We start from the raw sequence: 13,539 nt of genomic DNA on the forward strand, positions 1-13,539 counted from the left end.
ACCAAAATCCTCCTTTTGGGTTGAATCAGCTTTTTGGCTGTTTGTTTGTAATCTCTGTCCTGGAATTGATCTAAATGTGAGTAGGGCTCAAAGGGCTAGGAGTGGGGCTGATAAAATGTCAAAATCCTATAAACTCTAGAAAATGCAAACTAAAGTATTGTGACAGAACACACAGCAGTGGTTGCTGGGGGTTGGGTGGGGAGGAATTCCACAGGAGCTTGTGGAGAATTCTGGAAGTGATGGGATATGGTCACTGTCTTGATTGTGATGGTTTCATGGGTGCATATGTCAAAACTTATCAAGTTGTACATTTTAAATATGTACCATTTACTGTATGCCAATTATCTCAATAAAGCGGATTTAAAAAAATTCTTTGTAGCAGGAGTAAGCTGCTGCAATCCTAATTCCATTGTTAGGCCCTAAGTTTAAACACCCTTTCCTCATTCACTTCCCAAAACTCTAGTTTAGGATCATTCCAAAGAAGACAATTTAGAACTTTGCAACAGGTTTTTATTTTTGCTTTATATCTAGTACAGTGTTTGAAACCTAAAGAAATACATTTTCTCTTCAAATTTGGATGTGTATATAAATATCATTTGTCTGGACTCAGCACACTCAATGCCACGGCTTCTTGGCCTATGTCTGCTCTGAAATCATCAAGCTTTGTCTGTCTACCCAGGGGCCCTGAGAACATGGAAAACAGCCAGAGTTTATAGTTTTTGGAAAACTAAAAGCAAATGAATTTGGAAAGAATAAACCAGTGAGGAAAAAGTTTTGATTCAGCTTCCTAGGGTCTTTAGCTGGGAACCCAAGCTGTTTTTGAAGGACATCCAGTCTGTCTTGGGTGGCTGGGACCTCATACCGCCTTCCCACCCCCCATGCTTCTTCAGTGGTTCAGTCAGACAGTTCCCACAGAAGCTGGCTGAAAGAGACAGTACCTAGCTCCAGGGCCTGAGAGTTCTTGTAGAGGTGGACTCATTAAAGACATCCTGAGTCGGAGGTTCCCAGCCAGTCTCTGGATCTGAGCTTTGACTTCCTTCACTGCCCCCAAGGCATGGCAGAGTTCTCTCTCCCCAAACCCAAGGGCTGAAAATCTAACCTACACAGGGGAGCAAGTCTGGCCGTTCAGGTATGTGCTAATGTGAACATCAGCAGTCAGGCTGGCCCAGAAGTAGCACAGTAGGCCCAGACCCACTGGAGACCTCTGTAACACACTACACAAACCTTTTCCTGGATGCTCTGGGCCCAACCCAAAAGTTAATGCTGACTCCCACACCTAGTTTTGGTTCTACACATACCCCAGGCCTGATGCAAAATGCCATCTCAGAGGAAAAATAACAGCTTTAATTCACAGACTTGATTGGTATGGACTTCAAATTCTTCCCTTATCGTGGTCTTAGTGTGGGGGTGGGGCTAGGGGGTAGACAGTGGGATGACTGAATCATTTATGAAGGCCTTGGCCAAAGAGCAGCTAGTGTCTACCACATGGATCCCCGCAGGGCCAAATTGTCAGCTTGCTGGCTTAACAAAAGAATTCAAAAGTTAAAACAGAAAAAATACTGGACAAGATTGGTCTACAATGTGAAATCCTAAACGGCTGTGGAAGAAACCTACTCTGAGCAAATTCTCAAGTCTCACGCACTCGCTTCTAGGATAGTCCTACCTGGAAGATGTTGCTGCTGGTTATGAACACTTCCTATGGTTCAGCACACTGAGCCTTGCACCCTTCCCTCTTCCAGGGAGGCACACACAGTCCTGAGGCCTCCAGCCAGCCTGTTCTCCTTACAGCTCCCTGCCTTCAACTCAAACTCCAGAATCTGAGCTCACAAGATGAATCTACTGAGGAGTCAGAGATGATGGATACCAAGCTGAATGAGTCTCAGGGAGGAGATGTGGCCAGAACAAATGAGCTGAGGCCTCCAAAGGACACTGTGGGAAGAGGAGTAAGTACTGTTAGGTGTTCATCTCCTTCCCTTCTAGTCTGCTAGAATGGGTAACTCTAGGATGTAGAGGAAAGGCAGGTAGTAGACATGAGAAAATGGAAATCCAGCAGTTCATTCTGCTAAGACGGTTTTCATTTTAAACTGGTGTGGCTTGAGAGAAATAGAGTGTGCCTGAGAGCCTTCTTTTGCTCTTCCTTGACCAAGTACAGTAGCAGCTATAATCTGTGCAGTTTAGCTCCAAAAAACAGGGCTCCGGGAAAGTGGCTTCCAGGGCAAAGAGTAGGAGTAGGTCTAAGGGTTCTAGGTAAGGGGTGGGGGTGGGGGGAGCGGACAGCAAGGGTTCCTGAAAGCTGAGGTCATCAATGCTTGCTCCTCCGAAGGGTCATTTGTACACAGTGCCCCAAGTAACTAGGCTGGCCAGCTGAAAGTGGAACCCATGTGGTTCTACCGGAAGGCTGTAGCCAACACCAAGGTGAGGCAGTCAGTCACTGGGGATAGCTCAGAACTGAAGGCAGGTTTCTGAGACTAGAGACTTTATTAGTACTAGAGAAGATGTAGGGGGTTGGATAACCAGAGGGGCTGGCAATAAAGAAAAGCTGGCACTGTTCCAAACAGTACTAGAACACTTGAGCTAAGAAGGCGGCTCCTTGTCCTCTAATCCACACCTAGATACCTCCACCTCCACCAGAGATCTTAAAATGGATAGACCAGCCATGTGCCAACATAGGGAGATTCTAAAAACAGGTCTTTTCAGGCTATTCCCTACGACAGGCTGGGGAGCCCCTTCATCCCTACAACATCCATTCAGAAATCCACCAAAAAGTGGCCTTCGACTTCACCAAGGCCAGGGTCTAGAGTCCAAGTGGGGGCTGCCCACAAAGAGTGGCTGTCAAGGCTGGGCCACAGAAATAATGTTTTGCTTCCCAAGAGGGCCAAAGGAGAGGAGGAGACAGAGAAGGTGGTATTACTGCCCCTGTGGGCTGGAAGAATCTTACCTGCTGGCTGAAAGGGTAGGTTAGAGGGAAATAATGGGAAAATATGGTCTGAGGAAGACACCAACAAAGGAAAGCTCCTAGAGGCCACTTTATCTGATGAGAAATCTGTCCTCATGTTGTGCCCTGGGAGACTTCACCTTTGAAGTCCTTGGAGAAAACTGGCTTTAAGCAGCAGCCAGAAGATCAAAAGAGAATCTTCCATCTGGTACAGGTCCCAGATCTGAAGTGTAAGATTTTAGAGGCGCAGTTGGGAAAAGCAGGATGTGTATGTCTCACAAGAAAAATCTGGCCCCAATGTCAGGGACTCAACTATTGCTTGAGATGTATAAAATAGGTCCTACTAAAGTGCTTTGCCCTTTGGATAAGGATGGGGGGCGCGTGCGGGGGGCGGGTGGCTTTTCTTTGAACTGTAGGAGAATAGTTTCATGATGGAGTCAGCTGGCTAAGTGACAAGGGTCCTGCCCCTTGCCTACTTGTGGGTTGGTAGTTGTCATTCTTAAGCTGAAGAATAGCATCTGACTCACTAAAGTGTAACAGCATTGGTGTGACTTTTTAGTGACAACCACAAGCCCCAAACCACCTTCCTTAGAAAATGGTTCTGGAGTTGGATCTCAACACTAGAAGGAGAGGGCAAATTCAAGACCAATGGCCGACAGTGAGCACCTAAACTTTAGATCTGTAAGCAGAGGGGTATAGGTTTAACCTGAGCCGGGGGGGATATGTGGGAACGGGAGCAAGAGTGGCACAGTCTCTGGGGAAGGGGAACTACAGCTCGGTGCAGGGACCCGACTGTGCCCACAGCTCCGCAGCTGGTCTACACTTAGCCAGCAGCTTTCTCCATCCTTTTCCCCAACAACTGGGCTCTACTATCCTGTAATCCACCAAAGCGCAGGCAAGCCACTGAAGCATCACTCTAGCTTTCCTCAAAGAGAAAAGGCATTAGGATTATAACTGTCACCAGGAAGGGCAAGACCCAAACCAGGTCCAAGAATTCCCAAACAGGAAAGATACCAGTGACTCTCACAAAAGTCCGGAGGCTGCTAAGTTCTGTGATAACTGGAGAAGCAGCCATGTGTGATAACTTATGTGGACAGGGCCTTTGAGACTGAATCTGAGAAGGCAGACTGCTTTTTGGGTTTCCTAATATAAGCAGGACACTTAGCAGTAAGGACTAGAGTGGTAGACTTCACTGGGCCCTGGGGCCATCCTTGCTCCCTTCAGGTACTGGGACAATCAGACCAGGCTGACCTGCTATGGAAAGGTTCCAGCGCTAAGGGTTGGTCCCAGGTTGGTGGCCCAGAACCTAAGCAGAGAGGAAAAGGACCAAGCTCAGGCTCCCTGAGCAAAGGAGCTTCCCCATCTCTTTTTGGTCTTCCTCACAGTATCCTACTTCTAGAAATTACAGACAGTTCTTCCTCTTGAGACCAATTAAGATTGACCTACCTAATATATAGAATATAAAAAAATACAGAACTTTTTGACATTCTCTCCTTTGGAAGTAAAATATACATGATCCAACTATGGAAGAGGAAGAGGAAGAGGAAGAGGAAGAAGAAAGGCCAAAGGCAGGGATCCCTGGCTTTCCCAATACATGACGCTCTCACTCCAGCCTCCTCTGCAACTTATGGGTCACCAGAGCAAGGACTTTCTCCTCAGGAGAGAGGAAGACCCACAGCCCCCTGTCTCGTGCTTAGGAGAAAATACAGCTACCTCAGAGGTTCATTCAACTCCGAGGGGAATTTTTCAAGTAAACAAATGAAGTTGGGTCGCACCATAGGAAGGTGGGTAGGAAACATGGGATCAGTAGCGACACATGGGAAGCCCCATCTGAAGGCCTGTGCTCCTCCCCTCCCCTCCCACTGGTGTACTTGCCCCTGGAGAGGGAAGGAGATCTCCCAAACTAAAGAGGTCTGGAAAGGGGTTAGAGGGAGGAAGGGGCCTTTGTCTCATGGTGACCTCCCCCTCAGCCTCTAGTCCCAGACCATGCTGGCAGCTGGGATTCCTAAAACCAGGAACTCATGGCTCTTGGAAAGAGCAATCTTAATACAAGAAAAATGTGCAAAAGAAAAAAAAAATTAAATAACTCAATCCAAGCATACAAGATTAATATTCTGTCAGAGCAAGAACACTTTGTTTTGGATTTCTCCCCTCCCCTCCCACCCCCCACCTCTGGAACATTCCATCTGCTCAAGTACCCAAGATAAGAGTTACACAGATCAGGGCAGAGAACTGGGAAGGATGAAGGAAGATAAAAGGGAAGGAAGTCACCACTAAAGAAAAAATAAAATTAAAAAAAGGTGCAAAATTGATTACCTCAGTCCTCCTTTGTCTACCCCTGGGGCTCCTGGGTTAAAGACATATGTGCAGCCAAAATATAGTGTAAGGAAGAAAACCCAACACGTCCCCTTCTTGTCACAAAACCCAAATGTGAGCCTCAGATGGTTCTGTCTGTCCAGAGGGTGCTCCCTCCAGGGAAGGGGGCGGAGCAGGTCAAGAGCACAGTTTCCAGGGCAGCAGAGGTGTATGGTGGCTGATGATGGGGGGGCTGGTTTCCCGCCCACCAGAGGGCTGCTTTTCCGCTGGTTGGTGGTGCTTCCCATCCCCTCCCCTCCCCGGAGGCAGACATTATAGCTGGAAGCCCTCCATGGGGGCCTCAGGCTGCTGGAAGATGAACTGCTGTTGTGTCTCATCCACCTGGGGGGCCAGGCTGCTGTCATCATCTTCTACACCAAAGTAGTGCTCAATGAGGTCGAAGGCCTTCTGGTAGATCTCCTGGTTCTCATGGCTCTGGAGAAACTCAATTTTATCCAAGCCTATGGTGGCAAAAAGGAAGGAGGGACAAGAGTGAACTGTGATTGCTTTTCCACGGGGCCATGAAATATTTATCCGTTTTTCCTTCCTTGTGGTATGTTAATGTTTACCAAGTAATATGATCAGATCTCTCTTTGACCTGAAAGAAGAGAATTAAGACCTTTTCCTAAAACTACATAACCCCAAAGGAAAAAACCCAAAATGTCAGCTATAAGCCAGAAGTTCTAGTCCTGATTCTGCTTTTAACTACCTGTGTGGCCTGGGTAAATCATTAGTCTCTCTAAAGTCGTAAGATGAGCACTCTTACTGGGACTTGCTAGACACTCAGCTGGAAGCATACCTTCCAGTGCCTGATTCTCTCATCAATTCTAGAGCTGTATTTTTGCATCTGTGCCATACCTCCTTACTAGACAGAACCTATCAAAAAACAGAACTGATCTACTGCTCCTCAGAGGGAGAAGGATATGATGGGATAGAACTTTGCATTCAATGATGACCCCCCAAATCCCACAGCCTCACATGTATACTACTTTGGGGGCTCACAGTCCCTGGGTCATGACCTAGAACTTCTCTACTGAAGGCAGAGGTGAGGTTGGGGAGAGGGCACATACCATAGGCTTCCTCGATGAGGCCACAGTAGGGGTTGACCCCTGAGCCACTGCGCTTGCCCTCTTGCTCTCCAAGCCGAAGGATGTTCTCCAGCCCATTGAGGGCCACCTGCACAATCTTCGAATCCATCACAGTCAGCAAGTCACACAGGGGTTTGATGCAGCCCAGTGAGACCAGGTACCTAAGGGCAGAGACCGGGCAAGTTCTAAATTAACAAAGCGCAAGGGAGGTGCTAGGCAGGTGCTGTGGGGCCTGTGGGTCTCCCTCACACATCAGGTCTCTGAGCAACCCCCTCTTGCTGAGCCTTCACAACCACCTATCCTTTATCTCAGTCTCTCCATCCTCCCAATGCTCCAAGTCTAGTTCATTTCCATGAGGAAGGCTGTCATAGATTCCTCTCATCTCTAATGTCCCCTTAGTGTAATGTTACTACTCTGAACACATTGCTTCCCTGCTTAAAATTTTCAGTCCAAGCTCTATAGGCATGACAAAACAGACCCTCTACAATCAGGTTCCTACCCATCATCTCCCATCACCTCCCATCATTCTCTTCCAAGGACCCTACCTTCCAAATGTGTAAACATCTCCAAGTTTCTGATTCTTGTGCCTTTACTTATGCTTTTCCTGTCCCAAAGGGCTTTTGCAACCCTGTGTCCTTCAAAGCTTAACCAACGGCTATCCCCTTTCTCCTAAGGCTTTAAATATGTTGAATCTATTCCTACTTCTCTTCCTGGGCCACAATCTGAGGACAAAACACTTGTCCAGTTCCCATCACCCCTACTCATGTTGATAACGGAAACCAGAATCAAAGAATGCACACACATACAGTGGCTTTCTGTTTGTTTCTCCCAAGTGTCACCCCCAAAAGTGATTTCCCAAAGAAGCTGTTGTGAATGAGCCACAGTTTGGTTCTCTTTCATTTATATGGATAATTGGGAATTACATGGATTTAAATTTCTCTGGAGAAAGAAGTAGAGGAGAAATGGATGTCTGTGTTATAGGTCTCTATTCTCTAGGAAGGAAAAGAAGTTCATGCTTTAGAGCAATCTATTCCAAATTTCAGTACCAATCTAGCATCTTACCAGTTAAACCAGCTGCTGGTTTAGATCTAGGGCATATCTATTCCAGAAAAGGCAGTTTAGCAGTCACTGCAGACCATGAACCAAGAAGGACAGTATACATACCACTCAAGACAATGAAAAATGAATGTGATACCTGATCTGCTCAGGGGTTCCTCCTGATGTGGCATTGGTGATGGCCCAGGCTGCCTCTTTCCTTGTACGGAACTCTGCTTTCTGAAGGATTTCGATCAACACAGGGAAGATATTTGCATCTATGACAGCCTGAGAGAAGATGGGGAGCATGGTAGAGAGAAAGTCACTTCAAAAAGAGTAAGCAAATCTAGCCTACAAAATCAGTTATGATTCAGACATCTTCCTCTTCCTGGGAATCCTCTGTTCTCCCCGTAGAGAAGCTACAGAGGAACCTGGCTTCTTAGAAAGAATCTTTAATAGCACATATTGGCTCCAATTTCTAAAGGGAAACAAATTCTTTCTTCTGGAAGCAAATAACCCACAACTGCTCAAGTTCCCATGCCTTCCCATCTGCTCCTGCCCTCCCCTCCACTGCTTGTACCTGTATTTGAGCCCTGTTGCCAGCAGTGATATTTGAAATGGTCCAGCAAGCTTCCTTCCGGATTGACTCCTTGGGGCTGCTCAGCAAGTGGAGGAGGCAAGGGAGGGCTGAACAGTTAAGAATGACCTAGAACACCAAAAGCACAGGCAATAAAAGAAAAATTAGGTAAACTGGACTTAATCAAAATTAAAAACTTTTGTGCATCAAAAGATACCATCAACAGAGTGAACAGGTAAGTCACAGAATAGGAGAAAATATATGCAAATCATATCTGATAAGGATTAATATCCATAATGTATAAAGAACTCTTAACAACTAAACACAAAAAAACTGAAGAACCCAATTAAAAAATGGTCAAAGGGCTTGAACAGACATTTCTCTAAAGAAATACAGATGGCCAATAAGCATATGAAAAGATACCAAACATCGCTAATCATTAGGGAAATGCAAATCAAAACTGCAATAAGATACCATTTCACACTTATCAAGATGGCTGTTATAAAAAAAACCCAGACAATACAAGTGTTGGTAAGGTTGTGGAGAAATTGGAACCTAGTATCTAGCTATTGGAGGTATAAAATGGTACAGCTAGTGTGCAAAATGGTATGGTGGTCCATCAAAATCTTAAACATAAAATTAGCATATGATCCCGTAATGCCACTTCTGGGTATGTACCTAGAAGAACTGAAAGCAGGGACTCAGATACTTTTGTACACATTGTTCAACATAGCATTATTCATAATAGCCAAAAGGTAAAAACGACCCAGGAATCTATCAACAGACAAATGGATAAACAAAATGGGATATATGCATACAATGGACTGCTTACTATTCAGCCTTAAAAAGGAATGAAGGCATGACACATGCTACATACGGATGAACCTGGAAGACATTATGCTAAGTGAAATAAGTAGACACAAAAGGACAACTATATATAGTTCCATTTATATAAGGTACCTAGAGCAATCGACTCCTAAGAGATAAAAAGTGTTATGATGGTTACCAGGGGCTGAGGAAGGGGGGGAGGGGGGGAGGATGGGGAGTTATTATTAAATGGGTACAGAAAACCAGTTTGGAATGATGGAAAGTTGTGGGGATGGATGGTGTTGACAGATAACAAGGTGAATGGACTTTCTGCCACTAAACTGTACACTTAATGGTAAAAGCAGTACAATTTATGTTATGAATGTTCGCACATACATGCACACGCTCGCGCACGTGCACACATACACACACACAAGAATGACCTAGGTAGTGAGTGTGGGTTTGAGTGAGATCACTCAAGAATTTGTCAAGAATTCTACCAAATTATGCCAACTCAAGACTTAAACAATACTCTGATCTCTAGCCTTTGAACAAAGGACTGTTCCTACTGTGCCCTCATTGGAAGTATTATTAACATGAGATGGGATTCTAAAGGTATAGGAAGTAGGGATAAGGTTCTGCAGCTTTTAGTGTCTCATGGGGACCAGGACTCCAAAACTTGAGAATTACCCTATAACGTCTCAGGTAGTAAGGCAGTTTATTCCACTCAGTTTTCCTTCAAAAGCTCCCAGTGGAAGATGATTTGCTTCCAACTTGTAGAAGAAATGAAGGCAACTAAGTTGCCCACAATCATACAGGAAGTGTCAAAGTTGGAATTTTTTACTCAAGCCCATGCTTTCTCTCCTTACCACACTGCCCGAATAAACCCCCCCCCCCCCCCACACACACACACAACATCAGGGAAGGATTTTGTCTATAAACAGCTCTCTTCCTCCTTACCTGGGTTTGGATGTCATCTCCAGTGACGATGTTACCAACTGCTCTCAGGGCAGGAGAGGCCACTTTGTAATCATTGTGCCTACAGAGAAGGGAGAACCGATCAGTAGAGGGCCAGCACACAGTTACCAGCCTGCCGACCACCAAGGCTGGCAGCACTCTCATGGCTCTAGATCTTTGCAGAAAGCAGCAGAATGCTTATTGCAGTTCTTTAGTTAGAGCCTGGGAGAAACTTAGGGAATCTGTACTTTCTAATCAGACCACTCACATTAGAAGCTCTACCAATCTTCGGCAGACTCCAGAGTCTATGACCGCCTGGATCTTTTCATTGGGGCCATCGGACAGATAAGAAAGGGCCCAGCAAGCATCTGCCAGCAAGTCTGAGTCACTGCTGAAGAGTAGGCGAGACAGCACAGGCAAACAAGGGGAGACCTGTTGGAAGCAGAGTGAGAGAGACTCATGGAGGGACAGGGCTACGTCAGCTCTACCACTAACCCTAACATTGCTGTCCCTTCCTCTACAAGTAATTCTAAGCCCTAGAGATTTCTCCTACATTATACCATCAGAACTACCTTTTTGACTTTGCTGTCCAAGGTACATGAGATCACCTACTTCACTGACAATTGCCTCTTCTAGTTTCCCAGGGACTGAGACTCTAAGGGGTAACCCAAAGACTTGAAAACTCCCATATCAAAATTCCTACATATGAAGGAAACTGCTTTCACTCAGGAACTGGTAAGCTCTCTTACCTTTGCAAACTCGGGGGGTGGGTTCTTTCCTCGGCAGAGGTTTGACAGGGCCCATACTGCATTCCGTGTCATTGTCAGTCTTGTGGACTTCGTAAGGAGTCTAAGGAAACAGCAAAGTCTTAAGACAGATCCTGAGCAATGATGCCCTTGGCACAGGGCTGTCACCTATGAACCCCAGGAGCAAGTCCAATCAGACCCTTAAGATTTTTGCAGCCTCACCTTGTCTTCCCACCCAGAGACCTAAGTTAACTGTGCTTGTCTGGACCAGGAGGCCTGACCTACATCTTCACAGAGAATTAGGACCAGCTGTGGCTAGTTAAGACCACAGCTAATAAGGACAAAGGGCTGGAATTTGAGTAGGTCTGAAAACCTTTTAAGGTAGGACATACTGTGCCTCTAACCGTGGCCACGAGATCTAAACAAGGAATACTTTTATTTCTCCTTGGAAATAAAAGCTAAAGGTCTGTGAAGGGCCCAAGAAAGAGTTATGGTGGTAGTCTACGGGGCTGTGGTCTCGGAAGAACAGTTTATCTATCTGTTTTGGTTTAGATGAAGTTCTATTTGAGGGTATGGGAGGGACGGACGGGAGAAGGACTCCTATGCTCCTTCATGGGGTCTTTGATCTGTGCTTTACAACAGAGCTCTCCAATGTACCTATGCATAAAATGATAAATCAATGCATTCTTTAGAGAAGGTTGGATTTTTCCAGATGGGCTAGTCTTGCCTCTCTCTTCTGGCTCAATGATGAGGTAGGTATGACCAACACTAGAATCTATAGTGCCATACAGTCAGGAAACAGAAGACTGTACTCAGCAAAGACCAGGGGCACAATCTTCTTACTCTCAAAAGATACCGATCTTTTACCTTGGCAATGAGCATACTTTTAGTGTTTTTGCATTTACTTAACATCTTAATGTAAGCTGCCCCGAAAAGATCTGCCATGTGTCTGCCTTATAGATGCCCCAGCTGCAGATGATCATAATTACTCACGTTAACAAAGGATTAAGGATGGAACAGTTCAAGACGTAATCTCGGCAAACGGAGCTGTCTCCAGCTATGTTTCCCAGTGCCCAGACTGCCTGAAAAGGGGACGGTGGAACTGTCACTCACAGACTCTAGTGGCTCCTGTCAATATTTTACACCAGAGTGAGTACCCATCAGTAACTAGGACAAAAACCGTATCAAGGTCCAAGACATCCTGAACAGGATCAGGTACCCTCCTTGTTGACATCCTTATTGAGCACTTGTTCTATGACGGCCTTTCCTCTGGGAGTTCTTGGCTTAGTGGGAAAGATAGGCTGACATCTTACTGCAGCCTAAGAAGCCAAACCAAGACCTCCCTATGCCCACTCTCCAGAAAAAGAGAAAGCGATTGGAAAGTTGCATTTTTGCAGCCTGATAGGATCTACTCCATATGTAGTAACGAAGGAAAAAATCTTGGTACCACTTTCCATTTTCTATCCAATCAATAAAGTCCAGTGAAGAAATGCAAGTTGTGTCTTTATCTCTACGATGCGTAGATAGTGAGAAATGGGTACTGTGGTGTCTTTTTTCCAATACTACCTACCTCTGATGCCAAATGTTATGTTTTTTCCCCTACACCAGCAATCAATTCTCCCACACCATTTTTGTGTCCAACAATCCAATTCAATTCTGACATTAAGCTTAGAGTTAGCGCAGACCCCACAGGTTAAGGGCTCGGGCCCACAATACTACCCCCACTTTAAACACTAGTCGCAATTCCTGGGTGTCATAATACTACTAACCAACTGGTTATAAATGCAAAAGTTCCCATAATCCCCTCCTCAGTTTCAGCAGTTCACTAGAATGATTCACAGAACTCAGGAAAACACTTTACTTTCATTTACTAGCTTACTGTAATGGACACAGCTCAGAAAGAGCTAAATGGAAGAGATGCATAGGGCAAGGTATGGGGAGAGAGGTCAGGGTGGTGCAGAACTTCTGTGCCCTCTGCAGGGCACCACATCAATGTATTCACCAACCCAGAAGCTCTCTGGGGAGGTGGGGTGGAGGGATGGAAGAGTTGGGGGTTCTGATGACAACCCCCTCATCTTGACGCTATCTAGGAACCCCACCCAGTCATCTCATTGGGTGTGTTCCATTATAAATAACAAAAGACACTCCTATCACTCAGAAAATTCCAAGGTGTTTAGGAATTTTTAGGAACCGGGGACAAAGACCAAATGTATTTGTTATTATGATACATGTACTATCAAGAATTAAGCCAAACTTGAGCATTACCTGTTCCTGTACATCCTCAAAGTCTGAGTTAAGCAGCTCTATAAAAATGGGGACGGCCCCTGCTTCAATGACAATCTTGGTCTGCTGAGAGGTTCCAGAGGCAATGTTCGTTAGAGCCCAGGCAGCTTCAAACTGGAAGTGAGATTAAGCCATGACTGAGAGGTCATTCCAGACAGAGCAGCCATGCCTACCAGCTGGTTGAGAGCAGTAGGCCTCTTGCCCCTGACTAAAACACTAAAACTTGAGCCTTTTCCTCTTCTCCTTTAAATGACAAAACACAGTATGGGCAGTGATGTGACACAATGGGAAGAATGGACCTGGGCTTCAATGGTCCCAAGTCTAGCTCTGCACTACCATAGCACCCGAGTCCTTTGGCAAGTTGCTTTATTCCCTGAACTTCATTCACATTCTTCGTTTCTGAAACCAGTATTAGAGTGACACGTGTGACTCAAAGTCCCTTTCAGCTGAGTTTCCGGTTAAGTTTTAATGCATTGACTCATCACTCATTTTTGAAAAGAGAGACGCAGAGGAGCTAAATGATTTGCTTCAGGTCACACAGGTAATTAGAGGTACGAGATCACTGGGGTGTCTGGGTGGCTCACTCGGTTAAGCGTCCGGACTTCGCCTTAGGTCATGATCTCGTAGTCTGTGAGTTCGAACTCCACGTCAGGCTCTGACAGCTCAGAGACTGGAACCTACTTCAGATTCTGTGTCTCCCTCTCTCTCTGACCACCCCCTGCTTGCACTCTCTCTGTCTCTCAAAAGATGAATAAA

At 45.6% G+C, this 13,539-nt stretch overlaps 1 protein-coding gene across 2 annotated transcripts in view; it reads right to left on the bottom strand.

Moving 5' to 3' along the window:
* Positions 1–488: 488 nt before the first annotated feature.
* The window catches only part of KPNA6 (karyopherin subunit alpha 6), a 69,359-nt gene continuing 56,308 nt past the window's right edge, over positions 489–13,539 (bottom strand). For both annotated transcript variants that reach the window (XM_049617607.1, XM_049617606.1), the window contains exons 6-14: positions 12,766–12,897; positions 11,494–11,582; positions 10,504–10,603; positions 10,023–10,186; positions 9,758–9,836; positions 7,994–8,119; positions 7,574–7,701; positions 6,361–6,539; positions 489–5,751 (exon numbers count right to left, since the gene is read on the bottom strand). In XM_049617607.1, coding sequence (XP_049473564.1) covers positions 5,564–5,751; positions 6,361–6,539; positions 7,574–7,701; positions 7,994–8,119; positions 9,758–9,836; positions 10,023–10,186; positions 10,504–10,603; positions 11,494–11,582; positions 12,766–12,897 — 1,185 coding nt within the window. In that variant the 3' untranslated portion in view covers positions 489–5,563. The remainder of the gene's footprint in view (positions 5,752–6,360; positions 6,540–7,573; positions 7,702–7,993; positions 8,120–9,757; positions 9,837–10,022; positions 10,187–10,503; positions 10,604–11,493; positions 11,583–12,765; positions 12,898–13,539) is intronic.

Source organism: Panthera uncia (assembly GCF_023721935.1).
Source record: "Panthera uncia isolate 11264 chromosome C1 unlocalized genomic scaffold, Puncia_PCG_1.0 HiC_scaffold_4, whole genome shotgun sequence".
Taxonomy (NCBI): Eukaryota; Metazoa; Chordata; class Mammalia; order Carnivora; family Felidae; genus Panthera; species Panthera uncia.